General features: G+C 58.5%; 1 protein-coding gene across 1 annotated transcript; it reads left to right on the forward strand.

The window, feature by feature from the left end:
- Nucleotides 1–444: 444 nt before the first annotated feature.
- Nucleotides 445–25835, forward strand: RUNX3 (RUNX family transcription factor 3). Its single transcript, XM_077775527.1, has 5 exons — nt 445–465; nt 1866–2022; nt 9432–9536; nt 20694–20852; nt 25231–25835. Exons 1-5 carry the CDS (start codon nt 445–447, stop codon nt 25758–25760), a joined length of 972 nt encoding a protein of 323 aa, XP_077631653.1. The 3' UTR covers nt 25761–25835.
- Nucleotides 25836–25841: the final 6 nt, after the last annotated feature.

A 25841-nucleotide genomic window follows, 5' to 3' on the forward strand; every position in this document is an offset into this window, starting at 1 on the left:
CTCTCGTGTGCGGTGCAAGCTCATGGGTCCAAATAATTTGCGGGAGGGGGGCAGGGAAGGGTGAGAAACCTCTTTTGGGCAGCTCGCCGCTCGATGTCACCGGCCTTGGAGCCCCCGCGTCCCCCAGCTGAGAGTGCAGGCATCACAAGCCAAAAGCAGCTGGGGCTGGGAAGGTGCCGCCACTGGCAGCGGGGAAAGGGCGCGAGAAGGGGACCTGCGGCCCGCGCATCAGGGAGCCGCGGCCCTGGAGACAGCGGCAAAGGAGCCCTCTGCAGCGTCCNGCCCAGCAGCCGGGCCCAGGGCGCTTTCGGTCTCGCTGCGCGCTCCGCCTGGGGGACCTTGGCGTTGTCTCTCAGAGGCACCCGACACGGGTGACTTTTGGGAGGGTTGCCCCTTCCACCTTCGGGGAGCCCGGCTGAAAGACGTTGCTGCGGACACGGGCGGATGGGGCTTCGCTCCTCTCCGGTCCGGACCCCTCGGACACAGCCTTGCAGGCAGAGGGGAAGAAGAGCCCCGGGAGCGGGGCGAGGACACCGGAGGTGGGGTGCAGAGGGTGGATAGGGCCTACCCTTCACCGCCAGCACCCCTCCTCCTGCACCGCTTCAGAAACACTTCCTGCTCACACCCTCAACCCCTGGCTTCTGAAATTTTACACCGGGCGACTCTAGGGCTGAGAAGGGGCCACTGAACCCTAAACCGTTGCGGCGGGAATCCCGAATGTCAGGCCGAAATGGGGGGCGCTCCCACCCCTGGCAGACCCCAGCCATTCAGAGGATCTTTTTTTTTTCTTTGCTAGGGAGTAGGCGACTGTTTCATTTTCATTTTTTTAAGGGGGCAGCGAGATGAAACGAAAACGCCTTGGTTTTCCCCTAAACCTCTCACNAAAATGCCAGTGGGGAAAATCTCCCGGCGGGGAGGGGGAGGGGGGGCCCGTGTGACTTTAATCCTCAGATCGGAGGTTTTACTGTCACTTGGAGCTTAAAAGGAATCTTTGAAATTAAAAGAAGACAGGATGTTGACAGGAAATCTGGCCTTTTTAATCAGACCCCAAACATTTTCTCCTTGAAATTTTTACCATCTGGATCCCTTAGTCCCTGCACGCGGTGGCCACGTTTAAGTGGCTGTGACTGTATTTGCAGTCTGATTCCTTTTAAAAAGGCATCTGCCTCTCCCCGCTGCTTGGGGTGAGGGCCGGGGAGACCGTGTTAGGGAGGCCTCTCCAGCCCCACCCTGCAATTCCCAACAGGTGCACCCTCCTGCTATCAAAAGCCCCCTCTCTCACTTTAAAGGGGTTTTCTGTACAACCCCTCTCTAAACACTGGTTTGTTTTGCATTTTGCATTTTCCCTGCATAACGAATTCAGGCTCTGCAGAGGCCAGTAACCCGGGCCTGGGCCACATTTTAGGACCAAATTTCAATCCCCAAACGGCTCTTGCATGAATTGAGCATGGGGTGCAGTCCCCTTATGATTGTTGCCGATATTATTTTTATTTAGAGACTTGGTTGCTAAGAGCATGTTGATTCCTCTTTTGCGGAAGCCGAAGGGGAGAGAGGGAACTCTACCCAGGCCGTAGCGACAGAGCTCATTCGTAGCTCTCACTCAGATTTCATGGAAAGGATAATTTCTCGGGACACGGCTGGACCAGTTGATCTAGGATTTGGGTGTGGAAGGCAGAGATCTGGGCTGCTTGTTTTTGTTATATGGGGGAGGGGGGAAGTCGTCCATTGTGTTTAAGCCTCTTGTCCGCTCTGCCTTTGAGAAATCCTGCAGTGCGCCTGGGACCTAGGGGAGCTGCCCAGCCCCTCCCCACCTCTCCCTTGCCTCCCCTACCTCTCTAAGCTGTCCCCCTCCCCTGTGCCCTCAGGTGGTGGCGCTAGGGGACGTGCCCGATGGGACGGTGGTGACGGTGATGGCAGGCAATGACGAGAACTACTCTGCTGAACTGCGCAACGCCTCGGCGGTCATGAAGAACCAGGTGGCTAGGTTCAACGACCTTCGCTTCGTGGGCCGCAGTGGGCGAGGTGAGCCCAAGGGAGACTGCGCACCCTGACATTGGCAATGGCAGCGGTGGGGGGGCGGGGAAGGCAGCTGAGAGCAAGCCCTTGGGGTCCCCGTGGGAGCCCCAGAAACAAGGGCTCCAGGCCCAACTGGGTCTAACACAGCTGGTTGGAACCCCATGGCAGGTGTTACAGACCCCTTTGAGGATGTGAGGAAAGTTAGGGGCCTTTGCCAGGGAAAGACACCATTCTCTCCCAGTGTCTTGGATTTACTGACCCTCAAAGCCATCCATGTCACCCCTTTTTTGAGCTTTCTGGCCTTGTAAAAGATGCTGGGAGGAGATGGCTGGTGAAGAGTCTCGTAGTTCTTTTGTGGCAGGCGGGGTTAGCAGCTGGCTTAGACAAATGGCTGGTCTGCGGGGGCCTGAGCACCCAGCCACCCTCCCCACGGGGGTGGGATCTCCCCGAGCTTCGAGCTTTGAGGCTGCTTCTCCCCAGCTGTGGTCTCCCCAAGCCACAGTTTCCCCAGCCCTTTGAGCCTTAGGGTGGTTGAGAAGAGACTGAAAGCGCAGCTCGAAAGCTGCCCATCCCCACCCCAGAATCAAGACTGGTCCCCCACCCTGCCCGCAGCAGGAGGAAGGCAGGATCGCCGCCACTGTGGCTGCCTCCCAGGGGCTGTTGAGTAGGAGGCTACTGGGACCTGAAACCCATAATCACTCTGGGTGGAGAAGTCCTAGAAACCCTGCCCCAGGCGAAATGGAGAATCGAGGGCTCGCTGGCCCTTTAAGACCAGCCGCTGCAAAGCGGGGAGTGCCCTTCCCAAGCCCCAGCCTGCCCCTCCAGCTCCCTTAAGAAAGTAAGCTAGGTTCCCCCTGCCGCCAGTCTCAACAGAGGCCGAGGCAGAATTGTACTTTTCATCACCAATAAACAAGACCTTCTCAAGGTTTTAGTTCCCTCTGAGCCGCCAGACCTGCTCAGAAACGGGCATCTGGGCACCATTTTTTCCTCTCCAGCCGTTCAGTGTATACATACAAATGTCAAACATATTTTGACTTTTCAGCATTAATTAAAACCAGGGCGTTATTTGCATGTAATAACTGTTTACTTGTTACTTTTTATGAAACTGAAATAGTTTACATTCTTTCAAACATTTCCTGTTCCTGTTGGCTCCCTTCCCCGCGCACAGATTTCTTTCAAACGGTACGCTTAACTGGTTGCAGGTTGATGGATGGAAAATGTTTGCTTTTATGAATTAAGCTTTCATTGCTGCTCCTAATTAGTCTCCAAGCCCCTTTTGTCATCCCCAGTCTCTCAGGCCTTTTGCAACTTAATCCCAGCCGCAGCCCTGAGTGGGGAGAGTCACTCGCCACCGGTCGGTGGTGGCTCGCAGGGATGCAGCTTGTGTTGGGGGCGGTGGCCAGGTGTGCAGGCTCAGGCGGTGCGAGGGTTTGGGGGAGGCCGAGGGAGGCCCACCGAAGCTGTGACCCGCCTCCTGAGGCAGGCAGAAGGAGAGGTGTGGTCCCGGGAGCCCAGCAAGGCATCCGGAACGTGGCACCTTACTCGCTGTCTGGGGAGGTGAGATGGAGAAAGAGGAGGCCTTCCGATCCCCTGAGTTACCGGGGGCGTGGCGGGCCCGCTGGCCGTTCTGGCACAGAAAATGACTTCTTTGTGCCACTTGGGCCCACAGACCTGCACTTACCCTGAAGGGCCCGGGGGACAGAGGTGGGTTTCCCAGGCATTGTTTCGTGTTCCAGTGCTTGCTCTCGGAGGCCAAAGCTGGGCTTGTTGGTCTGGGAGATGCAGGGGCCTGAGTTTGTAAGCCGTTCTCACCGCCCTTTTCCCTGTCAGTCTCATGGGGCTTCGGGGACAGGAAGGGGCCTGAATGGGAGATCCAATACTTGGGGAACTTGACAAAGGGTTTCAGACTTCAGAGGGTCATGGCATCGAACAGCCTGGGGTCAACAACCAGCCCACTTGGATTTCAATCCCAGCTCTGCCGGTGCCTTGCTGGATGACATGGGGCAAGTGGCTTAACCTTGCTGTGCCTTTGTTTTCTCATCTGTATAACGGGGCCAACAATGATACCTCCCTCTCGAGACTTTGTAAGGACTGAGGAAATGGGCACAAGTGTAAAATTTGGCACATAGCGAGAGCTGGATACATGTGGCAGATTTTGTTACTTCAAATGCCTGCTACTGGAGATCTTTGAAGTCCCTTTGAGCGGTATAGTCACTGATTCTGTGATTGTGGTGTGGTTTGACCGGGGGTGGGGGAAACCCAGAAGGTGTGAATTGTCGAGTGGGAGAAGTGGAGGCGGCTGGCAGCGGGGAAGGAGGGTGCCCGGGGCCGGTGGCACGCAGCCGCGCGCCTGCTGTACCTGCGTTGCCTGATGGGAAATTCCCACCGAGAGGACAGATCAGTGATTGACACGGGTCAATTGACCATGGGTCACTTTAGGAGTGGGGACAGGTTGGAGTTTGGGACCTCAAGCCTTTCCCTGACCTTTCGACTCCTGCCCAGACCAAGAAGCCAGATGGAAGCTTCTGCCGGTTTCCTTGCCTTCTAGTCCTTGATTCTGTCCTAATTCTAGGAAAATAGCTTTCCATGAAGGACATACACACACCACCACCACCCAGGGCCCTCAAGATAAGCCTGAAGGTGGGGCCCAAGAGAAGGGAGGGAAAGAAACCAAGTCATTTGTTGGTGTCTCCTGCGGTGATTAGGGCCGAGGTGCCCACCCCACCAGCCTCAGTGCCCTTCTTACAATGAATGTTCTGCTCCGCCCCCTTCGTCACCCTACAGGGAAACGCTTAGATAACGTGACCTACCTACCACTGATGCACAGTTTCAAAATCTGATTCCATAGCTGTGATGGAAAAAAAAGGGGAAAGTGATTTTTGATCAAATATCCACTTGAGTATGTAAATGTTGGGCAAGACTACACCGTGAGTCAAGTGGGCACTTGGGCGTCTGGCAGAGTGCCATGCCCACCAGGGCATGCCGCCAGCCCGAGCATATGGGACTCGAGGTCTGAACCCAGCATCGCTGCGATGGCATGGTTGTCTGAAGTTGTGGACAATTCTTAGCAGAGTTAAAAAACAAAACAAAACAAAACAAAACACAAAAAACACCTGTCTTCCATCCTGGAAAATTCAATAGATATTAAAAGCGTGGGAAGAAAACTCTTTGTTTCATGTAAAATCGAGCTAGGCTCATGGCGCAGAGACTCTTTGCAGCAAGTTCTTCACACACAGGGTCCTGGGCGGTGCTGGACATCTGGGTCCTCCGCCCCCACCTCCCACCTCTGGAGGACCAGAGACCACAAATTCCCTAAATGTCCTCTAGGAGGCAGCCACCAGCCTAGGTGACAAAGAGAAAAGCAGGAGTTCCTGAGCTACCATTAGCAGGGGAAAAAGAAGCCATAGCTTGTGGAGAGAGATCAGGGACAGATGAGTGGGTGCAGTGTACAGGCTGCGGCTGGAAGCGGAGACGGAGGGCTTGTTGGCCAACGTTGAGAAAAGCCCGAGGTCCTCTGAAACTTGTCCCCTCCTGCTGTCCATGAAGCCACCTGTGGTTGGGGCTTATGACACAAGAGGCCGTCTGAGAGGGGCAGGGACTCGCCCCAAGCCAGACCTGGCTGTATGTGCTGGTTGGTCCAGGGCCCCCGGTCTGACGGGAATGTGTGGGGTCACTCAGGGCCCCAAGGGGCAGCTGCTTCCAGACTAGGACCTCTCCCCGCTTCCTGGGCCCAGCCCTTGGAGCAGCTTGACCTGCAGTGGTTTCTGGCCGCTTGCACGTTTGCCTGAGGTTCCTGCACAAGTTGCCCACCTGCCCTGTCTTCCTGGCTTCCTGCTCTAGGATGGGGAGAGGTGGGGAGATGGGGTCACCACCAGGCAGAGAGGGAGGCGAGGGGCACTGAGGGAGACAGCTCCCCGCCGCTCCTTGTCCGCAGGGGCCCCTGCCTCCCTTCCACTCCTGCCCCCAGGCCCCAGCCCCTCCCTTTTGCCCTCCCCCCTCCCTCCTCTCTCACCTGCGAGGAGAGGTGCCAAGCCTGGGAAGTGGGAGGAAACTGTTGAGAAGGGCCGATGACTTCAGGGGTGGCTTGTGGTTTGCTGCCTGGTGAGAGTGGGAGCTTCTCACTCCCCAGGAGCAGGCCCTTCGTACGTGGTGGCGGCACAGGCTTCCAGCACATTCTAACCTTTCTGGCCCTGCCTAAACTCTCTGTGACGTGGGTGACTCATCCCCCCTCCGTGAGTCCCAGTTTTCTCATCTGTAAAATGGGAACAGTCATCTCTCCCTCAATTTATTGCACAAACATCCAGTGAGCATCTGCTCTCGCATCAGATGCTGTCCTGGGGGCTGGGGATGCAGCGGGATGGGAGCAGGAGGGCCTCTGATGCTTCAGATCGAGCTCCTTAACCTTCTTTTTTTTTTTTTTTAACCCCATGGACCGCCTGACATTTTTAGAATAATGTGTTTTGACAAATCAAATAAAATACAAAGGATTACAATGGAAACTAATGACAATAAAACAGAGTTAGCAGAATGTCTCTTAAAATTGGGATAAATGTGCTACTTTATTAGCGTATTCCATGGTAAGATGTGGCAATGGGTCCGATGACGACCACGATTTTGAAGTCGTGACGAGCATGAAAGATATTTAGAGAAATGTGCAATGTCTGTAATGTGATCTGTAAATATCTGTGACGTCTGTTGGTGACAAGGTCACAGGGACTTCTGTAACGCCTCTGTGGTTTGCTGCCTACGGTCGTACTTGAAGGAGACGCCAAATTGCATCCAGAGGTTAGGGACAACTCCACTGTCACTTTTGTTTTCCTGTCTCTGTCCACGGGCCCACTTACTTCTGAGATGGAGCCATGGATGGCAGGCTTAAAAGGCCTTCTTTTGATAAGGTGACCACTGAGGGTCTCACTGAGGAGGTGACTTTTCGGTGGAGACCAGAGAGAGATGCAGGAGCACTTCAGTCACTGGGGTCCACCCAGCCTGGCACCCTGCCGCTCCAGGAGGTATTGGAAGTAGCAGAGGCCCGGGGACCCCCCGGAACGTGCCCAGCTGGTTGGGGATGGAGGGGTCCAGGAGGAAAGTGACCAGAGACCAAGGGAAGGCAGGTCCCAGGTCCCAGGAAGCTGTGGGCTGCGAGCCTGAGGCCTGGCATTTCTCTAGACCTTCTGCACTTTTGGTTTCCAGAAACCAGGGAAAGGCACCCCTGTGGTCTGAGGGTGGGGGGCCCTGGACTCCAGGTGCCGCTTGCATTGCCATCCCTGCCTCCAGTGGCCTGGCTCAGGAAAATTCTTCCCGAGACGCCCCACTCTCCCCAGTTTGAGTGGCGCTTCGGTTTAACCCCCTCCCCCAGTGTCTCAGAAGCCCAAGGGGCCCCGGAAGTCTGGCTGATTTCCTTTTGCTCTGGATCCTTCTGTTTTGGGGGCTAGAGTCTTCACTGGATCACTGGACCCCGCCGTACAAAGAGAGCCCTAACTACCGTTCCCTGCCCTGAGTGCTCCTCTCCCGCGTGTGAAGCGGGGACGTCAAGACTGCCCACTCGCCCGCCTTGGGGAGCTGCTGGGGTATAGGGGCAGCGGAGGGACCCGCTCAGGCAGCCTCCCTCGGTGCCCGCCCACGGCCCTCGGCCCCTGTCCTTATGGAGCCCCTGGATTTGCAACTGGGGTCCAGAGATGGGGTGCTCAGGGGCGAAGAAGGGGGAGGCCGCGCTTAGGGGATCAGCGAGGCTCCCCTCACAGCCTCCCAGCCTCTCGGTCGGTGGGTTGGTCGGATTGGTCGGGGCGGGTGCTTTGATGCTCCTGGCAGGAGAAGCGGGAGGAGAGGAGAGGCCTACTTCAGTGAAGGGGAGAGGAAAACTGGGCTGCCGTTTGAGACAGATCTTGACCTCATACCATACCCACTGCTTAAACCCCCCAGAGGAGTCAAAGAATTCAAGGTAGACGGTCGAGAGAAGGCTGTTTATGGAGAGGAGGCCTTGACCGGCTCATTTCGCAGGGAAACCTGCCTCAACCTAAGCAGAGGGAGAAAGCAGCAGCGAGGGGAAGCGCTGAAAGTGCAAACCAGCCCGGTGTCAGAAAGCAAAAGGCAAAACAGAAAGGCCGCTGAACTGAGAAACTGACGGCCACAGAAAGGGCGGGGAAAGCGCTCCCGGGCTACTGCAGCGCGATTTCTAAAAGGCACCAAAATGCCAATAGGAAAGTATAAGAGAACATTGAAGCGATCATTTGTGTCGGGTCAGGACAGAGACAGAAGAACGTGTCAAAACGTTCAGTCCCACTGGGCACGGCAGAGAGGCAAACGGAGTCGGGAGCGTGTAAGAACTTCCACCTTGATAGGCGGCCACACTCACCGCTAAGCTGTGCTCATCACCGCGCAGAGACGGGGCCTCGCATCTGTCATGGTCAGTCACGGTGACTCTCTGGAGCACCATCTCACTGGAGAGATCAATGGCCCAACCCTCTGATGCGATGAAATCACTCACCGCTTCTTGGAAGCTTTTCTAAGGAAATAAACAGAGATGTAGACAAAGATTTTTTATAAACAAAAGGTCAATTTCGTTTTATTTTAAATGGTAAAAAAAAAATTTTGTTTTTTATTTTAAAAGTTTTTCCTCTCAGGAATTTTGAATGGAGACTTTGGAGCCAAATGTCTATCTAAAAATAGAACAGAGTTCTGGAAATAACAGTTGTGTCTACACATGAAATGTCGGCAGCTCCCAAATCAGCCCCATTTCAGCCCCGGCTGCACTCGCCAGTGAGAAGCCAGCGGGGACATCAGCCCCAGAGAGTAGGACAGATAAATAAAAGAGGAGGCTTCTGTGAGTTGAAATAGTTTGCAGCCATTAAAAAGGAAGTTTATGAGGAATTTTTAACGACATGAGAAAATGCTTATGATGTGAGGTTAAATGAAGGAAAACAAAACCAGGGTATGAAAATATGTATTTTGGTATCATTGCAACTCTGTAAATACACGTTACGCACACAAAAAGGATTAGAGGGGGAGACACCCAAATGTTAATAGTGTTTATTTCTGGCTAGTGGAACCATGGGTGATTTTTCTGTTCCCCAAGTTTTCTAGGAAAAACATGTGTCCGTTTTTTATACATATACTTGGGAAGCTCCCCACCTCCAAATCGCAAGGGTCACTGGACAGAGGGAACAGCACAAAGGCCAGGAAGCAGGGAGAAAACCAGCAGGGTGGCCAGAGCATGGGGTGGGGGAAGATGATAAAGTTGGTGCCAGACCTCCTGGGGCCTTGAATGCCAAGGCCAGCAGCTAGAACTTCACCCAGAGCCCCAACATCCACCCGGGTTCAAAGGAGAGAGATCTGCCCCTTCCGGAAGGGAGAAAGGGGTGTTGTTCACAGCTCCAGGTGCCAACCTCCCGCCTTTATTCTCCACTTTTCTCCCCCAGGGAAGAGTTTCACATTGACCATCACCGTATTCACCAACCCCACCCAAGTAGCCACCTACCACCGAGCCATCAAGGTGACCGTGGATGGACCCCGGGAACCCAGACGTAAGTGCCAGAGCCACTGAGCCCTCTGGGCGGTGGGGAGGAGGATCCAGCTGGGGGAAGGGCAGCAGCCGAGGTCAGACAGTGGCAGTGGTTCCCTGAAGCACTCCGTCGAGGACCGCAGTCCTGGGTTCTGCATCCTCGCGCACTGCAGGTGCCTGCCAGCGAGCCCAACCCCGTGTGCTTTGCCCTGGACCGCTGGAGGGCAGCCAGCAAGGACGCTGGGAAGGGGAAATGGCAGAGCAGGCTTGACCCCCAGACAGCCCACTGGGAGCGGCTGAGAGAGTATGGATTTGCGATTTGCATCTGTTAAGGAAAGGAACTGAATGGAAAAGTCTTCCATAGGGTGTTTGTGAGTGGTGGGGGTGGGGGAGATCAGCCAGGTTTACTCTTCCTCTGCCAGGGACTGAGGGAGGGAGCCCTCAAACACAGGAGCGGGGCGGCTGTGAGGTCACATCCCCTCCTTGGAAACTCTCTTTGCGTCTCCGTACGGGACTGAAGTTACACACAGCCTGGGCACTCTGACCCCAAAATCCACACCCGAGAATGCAGACTTGATTCTGCCGAGATTTACTGAGCACCTACTCTGCGCAGGGCGTCCTGATGTGTGCCTTTTAGCATCAGACAGAGTTTATGTTCAGTTGCTTCTGCCTGCTGACACACCTGCTGCTTGCAGATGTAGGGTATAGAGATGGGAGGGGCAGCTGCCAGAGGGGGCCAGAGACCTGTGTTCACTGAATGAATGGGTGAGTGAATGAATGAAACGGCCTTTTCTGGACTGGCTGCTTTTTGAGCCCTGAGCAGAGTGCTGATTGGTCCAGGCCAGGGGACGTTGAGGACCTGCCAGGACCTCCCCTGGCCTGCGGTGCTGGGAGGTGCCCTGCCTGTCTTCCCAGAGCCAGTCTTCCATTTCCATTCCAAGCTGGGTGGACTTGGGCCAGGAAGACAGGATGGGGACCTGAGCCCAGGAGGCTCAGAAGGAGGATGTGACTCGGCCAGGGTGTCGTCAGCGCGGGCCACCCAGGCCTGGCCCAGGGCCAGCCCCTTCCCTCTTGGGAATCGGACTGACCTAGCTCCCCATCTCTCCATTGCTGGGCCCACTCCAGTGTCTGGCCACTTGGGACAGGCTTAAAGGTGTGCCCAGTGACCCTGGGTGACTCTCCCTGCAGGCTCTCAGAGCCTCCTCCTCCACCTCCCTTCGCCCCCTCACATGGTCATCAGACCCATAGGCAGGCATCTGCTCCAGCATGATTCCTGCCGGGACTGGATATGGATGGGTCCGTGCCCCCCGCCTTGGGCTTCCCGGCCCTGGACAAGTTGTGTTGTCTTCTTGGCCCCAGTTCTGTCATCTGTGAACTGAGTTAGTGATCCCAAGAGGTTCAAGGTGGTGATGTCGTGAAGCCCTCGCAAGCTGTAAGCCACCGTGATGCAGAAGACAGACTGACTGCCTGGTTGGGGACCTTGGGCAGATTGCTGGCCTTTTTCAGGGGCCACAGCCCCCTCCTCTGGGAAGTGGGGTGATACCACCCACACTGTAGGCCTAGAGATCAGTGAGGGCATGTGGATAGCATCTGGCTGTGGCAGGGGGAGGGTCCTGGAGAGTCCCAGGGTCCCGGCCACCACCGTGCTGCTCCACCACTAACACCGTCAGTGGACAGCAACTCTTAGTCGCCAGCAGGGTGGCTGCTGAGAACCTCAAGCCGTGGCCATAAAGGTCTAAGAAAGGTGACCTACCGCTCTGTCTCCAGGGGCAGAATCAGGATGGACGGTCAGCTTCCCAGTGATGCTGCCGCACTTAGGAGCCTCCACACGGCAGTGAGCACCCCGGCCATAGTGGCACGAGAAGGGGGGCTCCCGGAACTTGCTCGGAGTGTTCCCAGGGACCCAGCAATGCCCGGAATCCCTCCAAACCCTCTCCAGCCCTGCTCAGCCCAGAGCTGCCCACCCTCCCCCTTGAGGGCCCTGGATAAGGGTAGAGGTGTGGCCCTGCCTTTGGGAGCCCCCAGTTCCAATGCCCTGCCAGCTCTTCTCTCCTGGGGTCCCCAGACCTGAGACAGCCCTTCTGGGGGTGAATTGATAGGGGAAGGAGTGAGGGGGCGGGGGGGGGGGGGGGGGAGAGGCACAGGACAAGGCAGCTGAGGCCAGAGGCAGGGGAGGCAGCAAAAGGAAGGAAAGAGAAGCCAGGCCAGGAGATGGGCTGGAGACAGAGGCCAGGCTTGCTGTGTGGCCTGAGGCAAATGGCACCCTTCTCTGGGCCTCTAAGTCTCTTTAAAGAGACTTGTTCAGACAGAATCTTAGCAGAAACTTATTTATAGAAAAGAGCAGCTGTGGAAGCAGGCAGCTCCCCAGGTCTCCCGTCCCGAGGACCCGCCTGCCCCTGCCCCTGCCCCACGAGGCCTTCGGGCCAGGTCCAAGCCGCAGCCTGGCTTCTAACCCCAGCCTGGCCTCGTCTGTGACCTCGGGCAGGTCCTTCTGCTTTCTGGGCCTCTGTTTCCCCACCTGTAAGAGGTAAGAGACCAGCTCAATACTGCCGGTCGCCAAGCACTCCCCGTGTGCCAGGCCTGGTGCTGAGTCCCTGGGAACAGGTCTTCAAGCACCCCAGGGGGCAGAGCCACTTGCCCAAGGGTGAGCTTCAGTGCGCCCCCTGGGCTCCAGTCTGGGGCTCAGGGAAGTGAGGGCCACTCGGAAGGGCCTTCCTACCTTGCTGTACTCATCTGTGAAATGAGGATGACATTAGCATCTGCTCTGGGGGGTTGTCCTGAGCGTTGAAGGAGCTTGCAGCTGCCCAGCCCACAGGAAGTACCCAAACCCTCATGGATTATCACAGGATTTCCTTTCTGAGCTCTTCTCCTGCTTTGTGACTCCTGCGGGGCCCCATGTGAGGGTCGAGCCTTTATGGGGTAGGGCTGGGAGCAGGGCCCGGTCCTGGGAGCCACAGAGCAGGAGTCTGCTGATCCCAGAGGCGCGGCTGTGGGTCCTGTGGCCGGGTCGTTCCCCTCTGGTGCCCTGCAGAGCAGGCCCGATATGCCGCCAGGTGGCTGGCGGGGTTTGAAGGCTGGCTTGGTGGCTTCCTGCCTGTGTGGCCTCGGTTTCTGAGGTTCTCAGTGCTGGTGTCCCTCCGAGTCACCGGGGGCTGGTTAAAAAGCAGGTGTTCAGGCAGGATCTGGGCAGGAGGCAGCCCAGTGCCTGGCGATTCTGGCACAGACCGTGGGTTCCCAACCACTCGCCCCACCTTCCAGGCTTAGCAGGTGCTGGTACCTGAAAGGGGGGGACCCAAGATTTTAATCCTGCCAGAGGCAAAGGGGGGTCAGTGCAGCATCTTGCCTGTGGGCCCTTTCTTCCCAAAAATGTACATGGAACAGTTTCAACAAATATTTTCCTGGGCACCTTTCTTGTGTCTGACACTGTTCTAGAAGCTGGGAATGCCACAGTGAACCCAACAGACAGGCTCCGTCCCAATTGGGTCTTATCCATTAGAGGTGGGGAAAGATGGTATAAATAGTTCTGTTGTCACTGTGGCCACAGCGCCCCACCTGATCTGTGCTCGTTACCCCCTGACTTCCTCTCTGACCTCCTCCTTGCTCACCCCACTGTGGCCACCCTGGCCTCCTGGCTGGTCTGCCAACTGGGCAGCCACATCGCTACCTCAGGGCCTTTGCACTGCTATTCTCTCTCTGAAACACTCCCCAGACACCCCCGGATGCATGGCTTGTACTTTCCCACCCTGAATGAAGTCTTTACTCAAACTTCTCAGTGACCCCCACCCCACCACCGCCATGCTGTTTCAGATCACGCACCTGCACCCACTGCTTACCAGCCTCAATTTGATGTAGAACCCTGATCGCCTTCCAGGGTGCAATAGAATTCACTCATTTATTTCATTTATTTCTCATCCCCCCCTCACCATTATATATGCTCCATGGGGCAGAAGTTCTTTCCTCTGCTTTGCCAGGTGCGGGCATAGACCCTGGAGTACAGACATGAGTGCTTAGTAGGCGCTCAGTAAATATTTGTTGAATAAACGAAGTAAATACATGATGAGTTGGCTGAATCTCAGGTAGTGAGAAGTCTTATGGAGAAAAACAAAGCTGGGGGGAGGTGTAGAGAGCACAGGGGTGGGCTGTGGGCCGGGAGGGGACCCTGGGGAAGCCTCTCAAGGAGGCGACAGAGGAGGTGACATTTGACCCGAGAGGTCTGAAGGAATGGAGCAAACAGCTGCTGTGGCTGCCGGGGTCTCTAGACAGCATGGGCAGGAAGAGTGACCCTATGCCCCTAGCTGGGCCCTTGAGGGTCCCAAAGTTGCTGCAGTTGCGTTCTCAGCTCCAGGTGTGGGGAGGCAGAGGAAGGCCTGGGCTTAAGAGATGCATCGGCTCCTGGGCCTCTGCTGCCAGACCCCCTAGAGTCCCAGGGGGGTGCACCCAGCAGGAGGGAAGGGGTTAACCTCAGACCTCCCGGGCTCCCCTAATCAACCCCAGGCCACTGGAAGCCCCAGTCGCAGCCCTGGGAGGGAGCCGCCTGCCTCCCTGCCCGCTGGCCCCCTGCCAGCCTGTTTCCCAGCCCAGCCACCGACCAGCTTTCATCTGCTCACAGGGGGCCGATTCAAGGCAGACCACCCGGGGCCCAGCACCCGCCTGCGATTCCGCGCGGTTGTTAAGAGTCGGGTGTAAATCTCCTGACAGGCCACAGAACGGGCCTGGGGCCCAGGTGCCCCACCCCGCAGCTGGGCGGACAGTGGCTGCTGTGTCTGGGCCGTGACCGCACCGGAGCCGGGCCAGGCGGCCGAGGAGGCAGCCCAGTGGCTTCAGATGGGTGAAGGGCCCCCTGATTGGGGCCCACATTGTTCCAGCAGCCGATGCTCTTCATGTACCTGGCTCCGCTTCTGTTCCCTGTCCCCTCTGCCTCCCCATCCCTCTGCCATCCAGCCGAGGCTGAGCTGGGCTCTTGCCAGTCAGCCCAGCTCTCCTCTCCTAGAGCACTCGGGAAGCCAAGACCTCAGCCGCCAAGCTTCACACAGCATGCTGACCGTTCCAGGTCTGACCTTGACCTCGCGCCTCCACTTTCCCACCTGTAAAATGGGGGTGATGGTACCAGCCGCTCAGAGGGTTACGGCCCTTGTAAACGATATGCACGGCTCACCTAACACAGTGCTTGGCCCATCGCAGGTGCCTGCCTGCAAAAGGGGTTGCCACTCTCATCATGGGGACATGTTCTGGGCCGGCACGACGGCAGGGGAATGGCCCCGCTGGTTCCCCAAGAAGCACCAGGTACTTGGCAGGTGCAGGGACCCCGTGCTGGCCCAGCTGATGGTCATGAAGGATGCCGAGAGAGCCCCCAACCCGAATCCAGCCCTTGTTGGATCCCTCCAGCGCTGTGCGACCCTGGGTGACTCACCCACCCTGGCTGGGCCGCAGCGTTCCTTCCCCCGCTCCCGACCCTTCTCCTGCACCTGCGAGGCCGGGCACTCCCACCATATAGACACATTAAGGACGAGCTGTGGATCCCAGGACGCCTTCCTCGAGGGCCAAGGCCAGACCACCTGTTTAATTCCTGCAGCCTGTCCATGCCCTTGGGAGTCCCAGTATGCTCTCCATTTTACAGATGAGACAGTTGAGGCCCAGAGGGAGAAAGTGGCCACCCACGAGCACCAGTGGGTGAGAGCTGTATCATCCAGGCCTGGGCTGCTGGAACCTCCCCTCCTATAAATGAGGCTCACAGCGCTAATTGAGGCACATTGCAGGAGCCGGCAGTGATTTGAGCTCAACTACTAGAAGGTGACAGGTGTGGCGGCCACGGTGGGGTCGCCATCCTCCCTGCAAAGTGCTTTACCTTAAACACTTAGGGTCTGTCCTGCAGCTCGTCCTCACCTCAGGGGTCAGACAGTGTGAAAACCACTTTACAGTTGTGGCAGTTAAGGCCCACAGCAGGAGAGGGACTTGGTGGGTGGGTCAGAGCAAAGCGTAGTTAAAGAGTGGGACAGCACTGAGCTGCAGAGCAGGGCGGGGCGCCTGGTGGAGTCCACTGAGACCCTCTCGTCTTCTTCCCAGGCCCGTCCTCCTGGGCCTACAGAGAGTCACTCTGGGCCCTGGGCTGGGCCCTAACGCCCATTACCTTGAGCCCGTGAGTATCAAAACCCAGGCTCCTTTCTTTCAGGATGGACTCCAGGAAGAGAAGGTGGCCTCAAGCCATGTGTGTGACCTCAGACATGTCACTGACCCTCACTGAGCCTCAGTTTTCTCACCTGTAAAGTAGGGACAGTGAGAAGACACAGGGCGAAACAAGGCAATACACGCCAACCACTTAGATGGTGGATGCTGTTTTTATTTCCGGCGCTGCAAGCTGCTGCTCTTAGCCTACAAGGGTGCTGCAGAGGCTCTGTGCGGCGGGGACAAGGGGTCTTCCAGGAGGGGAAGAGGGGCTCTCCGGGGGAGCCCCAAAGGACAGGAAAGCACTCCTGGCAGGGGCTGTGCCTGAGCTGTGGCCCTGAAGTGTGAGAGGCTGAGCATACTTGAGAAACCCTGAGAACAGCAGCAGCATGGGGGTGGGCAGGGAGTGAGGGTGACTCGTGGAGCAAGCAGCCCTGCCCCCTTTTCTTCTGGGGGCCCTGGTATGGCCGGTGGCTGACCATGGTAATCTTAAGACAGAGACTCTCAAAGCTGGAGGGGCCCCAGAGAGCAAGCTGTGCGGAGGGGAAACTGAGGCACAGTGTGAAAGGGCTGGGCCCCAGGTGACCAAGCAAGCGAGGCCAAGCGCCCCCGCTGGCTCCCGCTGTGGGTGGCCACATGAAAGAGGTCTGTTCTGTGGGCCTGTCTTTCCTCGGGCATAGGAAGTTCCGTTCTGCTTCCAAGTGCGAAGGCCGGAGCCCTGTGGCTCTGAGACTCCCTGGCGCCTGGGCAGCGTGGAGCCCCCCCAGCTTGCCCTTGCCCTGCCCTCAGGCCCCACCAACCAGGAAGCAGTTCCCGAAGCTCTCCTAGAACTCCCGAGCTCAGGAAGTGCGGCCTTGGCAGGCCGAGCATGTGGCCGAGCGCGTGCCTTTGGGCCACATTACCTGATCCCCATCCCAAACCAACCACATAGCAGAGGACTCCTCTGGAAGCCTCAGGAGCCCCATCTGTACAGTGGGAGCAAAAAGGGAAGTGGCAAGGCATTTGGTCTCAGGGATCTGCACTCCAGGTATGGCTCTGCTGTCGCGGCTTTCGGTCCCAGGCTCACCATCGCGGCCTCAGTGTCCTGGTCTCTGACGTGGGGGTGCTAACCCCGCCCTCCCTCGGCGAGAGCTGGGGTAGAAATGATGGTCAGGATAGCAGTGACCCACATAGATGCAGGGCGTTTATAGACCTTGTTCGGCCACGACGGGGACTCTGCGGCCCAGGGCGCGGGAACAGGCGTGTGACGTGAGTAGGGCCACTAACGCTGCAGCGTGGCTGGGCCCATCCTTGAACCCGGGCCAGCTGTGAGCCCTGCCCTCCTTCCGCCGGGCCGCGGGAGCGACCGCAAACGCTGCGTACATGGCGTGACTCAGGAACAGGCTTCGTTCCATAGTGACGGTCGGTACGAGGCCTGAGGTCCTGCACGAGGCCCCGTGTAGCCCCGCTGGCCCGCGTCGAGCCTGTGGTTGACTGAGACATGCAGAATCTTTGCACCCCAGCTGCTGTCAGGTCAGCCCACAGGCTCCACGTCTATCTGGCCACCTGACTTCCTGCCTGTTGAGACTATTCTGAATTCATTGGCCCTGCAGCCGGCCCACCTCACCCTGCTGTCTTTCGGTGGCTGCGTTTCTTCCGAGGCGTGGCAGGGCTGAGCCCTACGGCACCCCCCGGACACCACCTCCATGAAGCAGTCCTTGGCTGCTAAGGTCATACGACCAGCCAGACGCTGACATCTCGGACACGGAGGCTGCAAACTGGCCGGGGGCCTGGCTGGGCGTCATCCCGGCTGACAAATGTCCCTCTGGCTCCAGGCCTGGGGCCTCCTGGGGGGAGAAAGTGGGTGCCCCGCTTCTTGGCAACTTGCCAAGCCCACAGTGGCTCCCAGGATTATGTGTTCTTCCCTGGGAGTCCCCAGATGTGCATGTGAGGCAGGGGTGTGTGTGCGGGGACCCCGGGCATCTGTGCCGCTAGAATCCACTGCATCCCCATCGTGAAAACCAGAAGTCAAACCTGCTCTGAGGCCTCCAGCTCTGTCCCCTCATTCCCAGGGGAGGTCAACAGTCATTTTGCGCCTTTTCAGGCCCCCAGGATGCCAGTTTCCACGCCTTAGGAAGGACAGTGAGGAGTTCTACTTTACTTCCTCCCTACTTCTCTCTCCTTCTCTCCTTGTCAGTTTAGAAAACTCAGCATGGGGGCACCTGAGTGGCTCAGTCAGTTAGGCGTCCGACTTCGGCTCAGGTCATGATCTCACGGTTAGTGGGTTCAAGCCCCGCATTAGGCTGTGTGCTGACAGCTCAGAGCCTGGAGCCTGCTTCAGAGTCTGTGTCTCCTTCTGTCTCTGACCCTCCCCACTCATGCTCTGTCTCACTCTATCTTTAAAAAAAAAAAAAAAAGAAAAAAGAAAACTCAGCATGTCACTGCAGACCCCAGGACTCAGGCAAGCCTTCCCTCTCCTCCCTCAGCCCCTCCCAGTGCTTCTTCTCCAAGGGGTCCCAGATCCGGGACATCCTTCCCTCCAACTCACTGTGTGACTACGGGCAAGCCTCTTCACCTCTCTGAGCCACAATTCTCTTTGTCAAAAGAACCTAGCCTCCCTGCCTGCCTGGCCTCCTCCCTCGGGGCGGATCAGAGTGAAACAGGCCAGCCTCGGGTGTTAGGCTAGTGGCTAGTGTCTGACTGATCAGCCCATTCCCATGTCTGCGCTGGAGAAATCCTCAGACACAAAGGTGTGAATAGGGACGTTCCTGGGCCATGACAGGGACACTGCATGGAAGGAGAGGGAGGAAATTTGAAAACAACCTAGGCATCCTCAAGGACCGGCTGAGTGAGTGGCGGCCACCAGGGGCTGGGACTGGCAGGGACATGTGCTGCCGTAGTGATCGGCCCTCCTCATACTTGCTGAGCCCCACGGAGGGCTCCCGAGGTTCAGCAGGAGCCCTGTTGTTTCTGTGGGGCTGGGTTACTCCCCCATTTTCCAGATCAGGAAACCAAGGTGGCCCACTGGGATGTGCTACTAGAAAAGCCAGTTACAGACTGATNCCCCGCATTAGGCTGTGTGCTGACAGCTCAGAGCCTGGAGCCTGCTTCAGAGTCTGTGTCTCCTTCTGTCTCTGACCCTCCCCACTCATGCTCTAAAGATAGTCTCACTCTATCTTTAAAAAAAAAAAAAAAGAAAAAAGAAAACTCAGCATGTCACTGCAGACCCCAGGACTCAGGCAAGCCTTCCCTCTCCTCCCTCAGCCCCTCCCAGTGCTTCTTCTCCAAGGGGTCCCAGATCCGGGACATCCTTCCCTCCAACTCACTGTGTGACTACGGGCAAGCCTCTTCACCTCTCTGAGCCACAATTCTCTTTGTCAAAAGAACCTAGCCTCCCTGCCTGCCTGGCCTCCTCCCTCGGGGCGGATCAGAGTGAAACAGGCCAGCCTCGGGTGTTAGGCTAGTGGCTAGTGTCTGACTGATCAGCCCATTCCCATGTCTGCGCTGGAGAAATCCTCAGACACAAAGGTGTGAATAGGGACGTTCCTGGGCCATGACAGGGACACTGCATGGAAGGAGAGGGAGGAAATTTGAAAACAACCTAGGCATCCTCAAGGACCGGCTGAGTGAGTGGCGGCCACCAGGGGCTGGGACTGGCAGGGACATGTGCTGCCGTAGTGATCGGCCCTCCTCATACTTGCTGAGCCCCACGGAGGGCTCCCGAGGTTCAGCAGGAGCCCTGTTGTTTCTGTGGGGCTGGGTTACTCCCCCATTTTCCAGATCAGGAAACCAAGGTGGCCCACTGGGATGTGCTACTAGAAAAGCCAGTTACAGACTGATACGCCAGCTGAGACCGTTCACGGGGTCCTGTGAGAAACTTGCTCTGTGTGTCCATGCACATGAAACCAAAAACAGGCTGGAAAGAAAGACCACCAAACCCATCACATGGAGATTTCAGGGGAGGGGTTTAGGGTGGGTTAAAGGAGCCCTTAGCCTTATCTGTAAGTCTGCAGTGCTTTTCTTTTTGTAGAGATTCGTGTGTTGCTTACGAAATGGAAAATGCATAATTGAAAATGTGGTGTGTCGGGTGAGGGGTGGTCCCTACAAGCCTCATGTCCTTCAAGAAGCAGTGAGGGGAGCCCTTGGCCAGGGCCACAGACACAGGCGCGTGGCCACCGCAGCCCTGCCCACACCTCCGGGGCCTGGGAGACAGGGCTGGGGTCCTCCCCGGGTGGGCCGTGGCAGAGGAGTAGTGGGAGACGCTAACAGTCTCTCCGCGTGTGATGCCCAAGCCAGGTGCCCGGTCCCCTGTGCCCAGCTTCCAGTCAGAGGTGGGAGTTCAGGCCCTCCACCAAGGGCCCCGTGCCTCGTCCACACATTCCGGTGAACTCTCCCTTCTGTCTGGGCCCGGGGAGGACAAGACCGTGCTACGGACCTCGGGATGGCTGAGGGCTAGAGCGGCCAGCTGTCCCCATTGCAGGGCCACCTCCCATTATCCTTGCAGGTGGGGGAGGAGGGGAGCAGGTCTGGGGTGCTGGGAGGTTAAGGGTGGCAGTGCCTCTGGGCTCTCTCCCTCACTCCCACGGGAGCCCATCTGAGCCATTTCACATGCCTGCTGCCTCAGTTTACACTTGTGCTGCACAGTGGGCTGTTGAGGTTCAAGCAGAAGAACATGTAGGCCTACTCCAGCAGGTAGGGGTGAGGCAGGCCAGGTAGAAGAGCATGTAGGCCTACTCCAGCAGGCAGGGGTGAGACAGGCCAGGTAGAGAAGCCTGTAGGCCTACTCCAGCAGGTAGAGGTGAGGCAGGCCAGGTAGAAGAGCATGTACGCCTACTCCACCAGTAGGGGTGAGGCGGACTACACGGCAGCCCCAGGGCAGCCCATTATGACCATTCTCATGTAGGAGGTCTCTGGGGAACCTCAGAAGGTGGGGAGTAACCCGAAGATTGTCCCTGCAGAGGTATCAGGGAGAACACCCTCCCCCAGCAGAGTGAGGCATTTCGCCCCCGAGATCCTGACGGGTCCCCATGCTCTGCAGGGCACCGGCAGAAGCTAGAGGACCAGACCAAGGCGTTCCCCGACCGCTTCGGGGACCTGGAACGACTGCGCATGCGCGTGACGCCCAGCGCGCCCAGCCCCCGCGGCTCCATCAGCACCGCCAGCCACTTCAGCAGCCAGGCCCAGACCCCCATCCAAGGTGCGCACGGCAGTGGGAGCCGGGTGGCGGTCGGTCGGGGTGCTGGGCGTGGTCCTGCGACTCCAGACGGAACGAGGGCGCTGGTGCTCACTTGCTCCTGCAGGTGTTTCCGAGGGGTCCTGTGGGCGGGACCTGGGCTAGGCCCTTCGCTCGCTCGCTCGCTCAGCAAACACTAACACCCAGCACACTCATGTGCAGAGCCTGGGGGGTCAGTCCCGCCCTCCTGGAACTCATGGTCCCCTGAGGGAAATCATTGATCCCATAGCGTGCCCATTACAAGTGGGGCATGACGTGTCCCAGGAGCCTATGACAGACCTGTCCCTACTGAAGATACCGTGTGGCCCCCATCTGAGTCTGCCGTGTCATCTGAAAGAGGGGTGGTGGTGGCGGCCTCAGCCCCGGGCATCAGATGTTCAAATGCCATGCCTGCACTCAGACAACGTTTATAAACAGCAAAGTGATGCCACAGCCCTGAAAACACACAGCATCCACTCCCCCTGCTCCCCACCCCAGAGACTTCTCCCAAATAGAAGAGGAGGCAGGCGGCTAGGCTGAGCCCCGCACTGTGTCTCTGTCCCCATTGCCTGGCTGGATGCAGCGGGCACAGTGGGGCCTTGCGGAGTAGACAGGATGCCCGGCACCTAGCAGGTGCTCCGTAAATGGCTGGGTGACGGGTATCTGCTCTGCACTCCAGGCCCCTGAGCCAGTGGGGTGGGCGCCGGACATCGTGGCGTGTGGCTGGCCCCTGGGCCCTCCATCAGCAGCTCTGGACAGAGGCTGGAGGGCCAGCTGCTGCTCAGTTCTTTCTCAGTCCTGCAGGGCCTGCTTAGAGCCCATCTGGCCACTGAGCCAATTGAGGCTTGAGAGATGAAGGGCTGCCCTTGGGTCACAGATTCCAAAGCTTAGCACCTTTGACCAGGTCCAGTGTCCCCATAGCACTACCCCCAGGGACTTGCTTCACTTTTGAGGGCACAGACAAGGGGGCCCCAAGCAGGAAGAACCCGGGGTGAGGGCTCACACTGATTCCCTTCTCACACTCCAGGCTGAGACGGGGCTCCCTGGGGTGTTCCGCTAAGGGAGGCCTTGCCACCAGGCCCAGTGCAGCAGCCGAGGGTCTTGTGACAGTCCCTCAGTAGGAAGAGATGGTCCCTTCTGTTCTGGAGGGGGAAGCTTCCTTTCTTGGCCCAGCTGGGCCCCCCAGGTGGGGAAAGACCCAGGGGCTGGTGAGTTTGAGACACTCAGTGGTTCTTGAGCCCGGGGGACTGCGGCACAGGGGTCTGACCTCAAGAAGCAGCGGGAGGTACTCTGCTCTCTGGGCTCATGCCCGTCCCCTGCCAAAGCTGTCCATGCTTCCATCTCCCACAGGCCAGCACTTGTCAAGGTACAGTCGCCTGACACTCTAGGCCTTTCCCTGCTACAGGCAGAACTGGGGCCCGGCCAGGGAGCCCCAGGATCTAGAAGGTGAGCGTAAACAGAGGCTTTCTGTCCAGCAGCTCCTGTGGAAGGAAAGCCTGCCTCCGCGATGCCGCAGTTGTGTGGATGTGGCTTGGAAATGCGTGCCTTCAGGAGCCTGAGGCAAGCCTGCCCTAAGGGCCAGGCCAGAACCCCTTCCTCCACTCTGGAGCCCGCGTGGGCGGGGCTGACCCGGGCCTCCCCCTCCCCCTCCCCCTGCATCCTGAAGCAGGGCCCCCAGCCCCTCCCTGAACACCCACAGCAGCCTTCTGTGGCCCTCTGCCCCCGCCAGCTCTCTCCGTCCACGGGCTTGTCGTCTCTGGAGGACAAGTGGCGGGAAGGGCCCGTGATGACAAGGACCAGGAAAGAGCATGAACCTTGCAGTCAGATGGACCTGGGTGGGAATCTGGCTGTGCCAGGCCCTGGCCGTGACCTTAAGCAAATTACTTCGCCTCTGTGAACCTCGGTGTTCTCATCTGTACTGTGGCAAGAAGAAAGTACCCAACACAGAGGGGTGTTAGCAGGGCTAGATTTGGGGTCCCTTCCTTGGCATCCTCCCTCCGGTGGGATGGGCCTCTGCCTTCACACTCTAACCTGGGATCCTTCTCAGGAACCGCCCCCCCCCCCCCCCCCCNGAGCCCCTGGCTCTGGTCACTAGCACGCAGTGCCGAAGCCCCCAGCCCTCCATACCCCAGGCCTTGGCCCCCTCAGCTGTGCTGCCCACAATGGGGGCTTCTCCCAGCTCAAAGGGCTCATTCAGCCACCATGCGGCAGCTGGGGCAATTTGGAGAAGAAAATAAACATTTCCTTCCAGTGTTGGGATTGGCTGCTCCACGGCTGGCCAACTCGGGTTTCCTGGGGCTACTGGGCTGAGGGGGGTGGGGGGCGGGCAGCCACAGGAGTGCTGAGCGCGAACACGTCCCCCAGCGCCCCGGGAGGGAGGCAGGAGAGACGACAGTGGCAGGCCAGGCAGCGCCGAGGGCCACTTGGTCTCCATGGGCCACACACCCAGGCCCGGGCCCACCTTGCACAGTCTCGTGTTTGCCAGGCTGCAGCCCTGCTGTCACATCCTGGGGCCCCTGTTCAGGTTTCCTTTGCTCGGAGAAGGGGGCTCCCGTCAGGTGGGCACCACTCGCTTCCTGGGCTCAGAGTAGAGGTGTCGACCTCACACTTGGCTCTGTTCAGGGTGCGAGGCACCTCTGGTGGCCCCTTACATGTCAAGGCAGCACTGATCAGCCGAAAGACCTGGTATAGAGAATGTTCCGGAAGGCTCCAGTCATCCGGACCCTTGTCCCCACATCCACCCACCTCGAGCCTGGGAGTGCTGTTCCCTTCTGACTCACAGCCTGGATCAGAACCAGAGCCCACTGATAAGATGGCTCTCCCCGTCTCTCCAGTGGAGTCAGGAAGCCCTCGGATGTTACAGGTCTCTCCTGACAAGACACAGGAGGCCTGAGGGGACCCGCAGCTCTCCATCCTTTTTGGTGGGTGGCACAGAGGGGTGAGGACCAGACAGACTTGCCCTCAGGACCACTGCCAGGGACTCACCCACCTTCCACTGCTGCCCAGAGTCACCCCCTTGGCCAGGGTACAAGGAAGGACTGGGGGGAGGGTCCTATCCCTGCAGGGGCCTGATGTGGCCAGTTCTCCTGGGTACCTGGAGCCAGAGCTGTCACAGCTCCCTCAGCGGCACAGACTCTCCTCGGGCCTCTGCTCTGTGCCCCATCTAAGCACTTTACACGCATTAACTAGGAGCCATTATTTTCTCGTAGGAAGACTGATGCACAGAGAAGTTAAGTGTTTTGCCCAAGGACACACAGCTCCTAAGTGTAGGACCCAGGATAAGTGCTGTGCTGCCTATCAGACACATGTCGGGGCTCAGAACCCAAACCCTAGGACTTTGTGCCAGGTCCAGTGTGCTGTGTGACCCGTAGGCAAGTGCCTCACCCTCTCTGGGCCTGAGTTTTCCTACTGAAAGGGATTATGACTCAATCCTGAAGCCCCTTTGAATGCTGAGGTTTGGGGGGCCCTGTGACTATAAAAGTAGGGGGCAGAGGCTGAGATGCCTTTGTCCTGGAGTCTAGTGGGGAGCCATCCTTGAGGGAGCTAGGGCAGGGCCTGGGCTGGACACCATGTGAAGGCAGGGCCCAGGCCACTCAGCCCCTCTGGCTGCCATCTCGCTTTGCTGCTGAGGCATGGAGGGCAGCCTCTCAACGCCGTCTGGCCACCAGTCAGCTCCGGCCTGCGGCCGGCCCTGGAGACACAGGCTGGGGGTGAGGGATGAGAGGGTGGGAGACCGCGGCTGTGGCCCCGGGACTCCCCCATGTTGGTGGGAGCGCATGTAAGCTAACCCAGCCCCACCTGGGCCAGGGAGGCTCGCACCCCCAGCGGCAGAGAGTGGCAAGTAGAGGCCTCCTGATGAGTTCTAGTCCTTTCTGTGCAACGTCAGGCAAATCAATGTGTCTCTCTCTCTCTCTCTCTGCCTCAGTTTCCTTATCTGTAAAAGGCCCCAGCTCCCAAGCTCAGAGCATCATTGGAGACTGCACCCACGGTCTTACCGGCTATTGACGGGGAGGGAGGAAGGCAGCAGCGCTGTTTCCCCAGGTGGGGGCCACCCTCACCCCCTCGACAGGCCTCTGCACTGCTAGGCTGGGAAGAGGACTCCGTGAGGAGAAGGAAGAGTCCTCCCCCCCTCCATCTGCCCAGGGAGGCCCCCGGGGCCACCTGGGGTCCTCGCACCTGCTCTCCCCTGCCTCCCAGCCGGGGGGCCGGGTTCGGAGGCAGGGAGGCCCCAGCCACAAGCAGCCCAGGGCAGCGAGGGCAGAGGCAGACCTAGAAGCAGGGACTCCCGCGAATGGCCTCTGAACCTGAAGCCTCTGGGGTTGGTGTCAGGCTGCGACTGACTGTGCCCATTGCTGTCCCCCAGGCACCTCAGACCTGAACCCTTTCTCCGACCCCCGCCAGTTCGACCGCTCCTTCCCGGCGCTGCAGACCTTCACCGAGAGCCGCTTCCCCGACCCCAGGATGCATTACCCGGGGGCCATGTCGGCCGCCTTCCCCTACAGCGCCACGCCGTCGGGCAGCCTCAGCGTGGCCAGCGTGCCAGCCGCCAGCCGCTTCCACCACACCTACCTCCCGCCGCCCTACCCGGGGGCCCCGCAGAACCAGAGCGGGCCTTTCCAGGCCAACCCGTCCCCCTACCACCTCTACTACGGCGCGTCCTCCGGCTCCTACCAGTTCTCCATGGTGGCCGGCGGCAGCGGCGGGGGCGACCGCTCCCCCACCCGCATGCTGGCCTCCTGCACCAGCAGCGCCCCCGTGGCCGCCGGCCACCTCATGAACCCCAGCCTGGGCGGCCAGAGCGACAGCGCGGAGGCGGACGGCAGCCACAGCAACTCCCCCACCGCCCTGAGCACGCCGGGCCGCATGGACGAGGCCGTGTGGCGGCCCTACTGACCGCCCGGGTCAGAGCCGACCGCGCCCGACGGAGGCAAGGACCCCACGAACCCTCCCATCAAACGGCTGGCCCGGCTCGGA

The sequence above is a fragment of the Crocuta crocuta genome, unplaced genomic scaffold (genome assembly GCF_008692635.1).
Source record: "Crocuta crocuta isolate KB4526 unplaced genomic scaffold, BGI_CrCroc_1.0 scaffold127, whole genome shotgun sequence".
In the NCBI taxonomy this organism is placed as follows: Eukaryota; Metazoa; Chordata; class Mammalia; order Carnivora; family Hyaenidae; genus Crocuta; species Crocuta crocuta.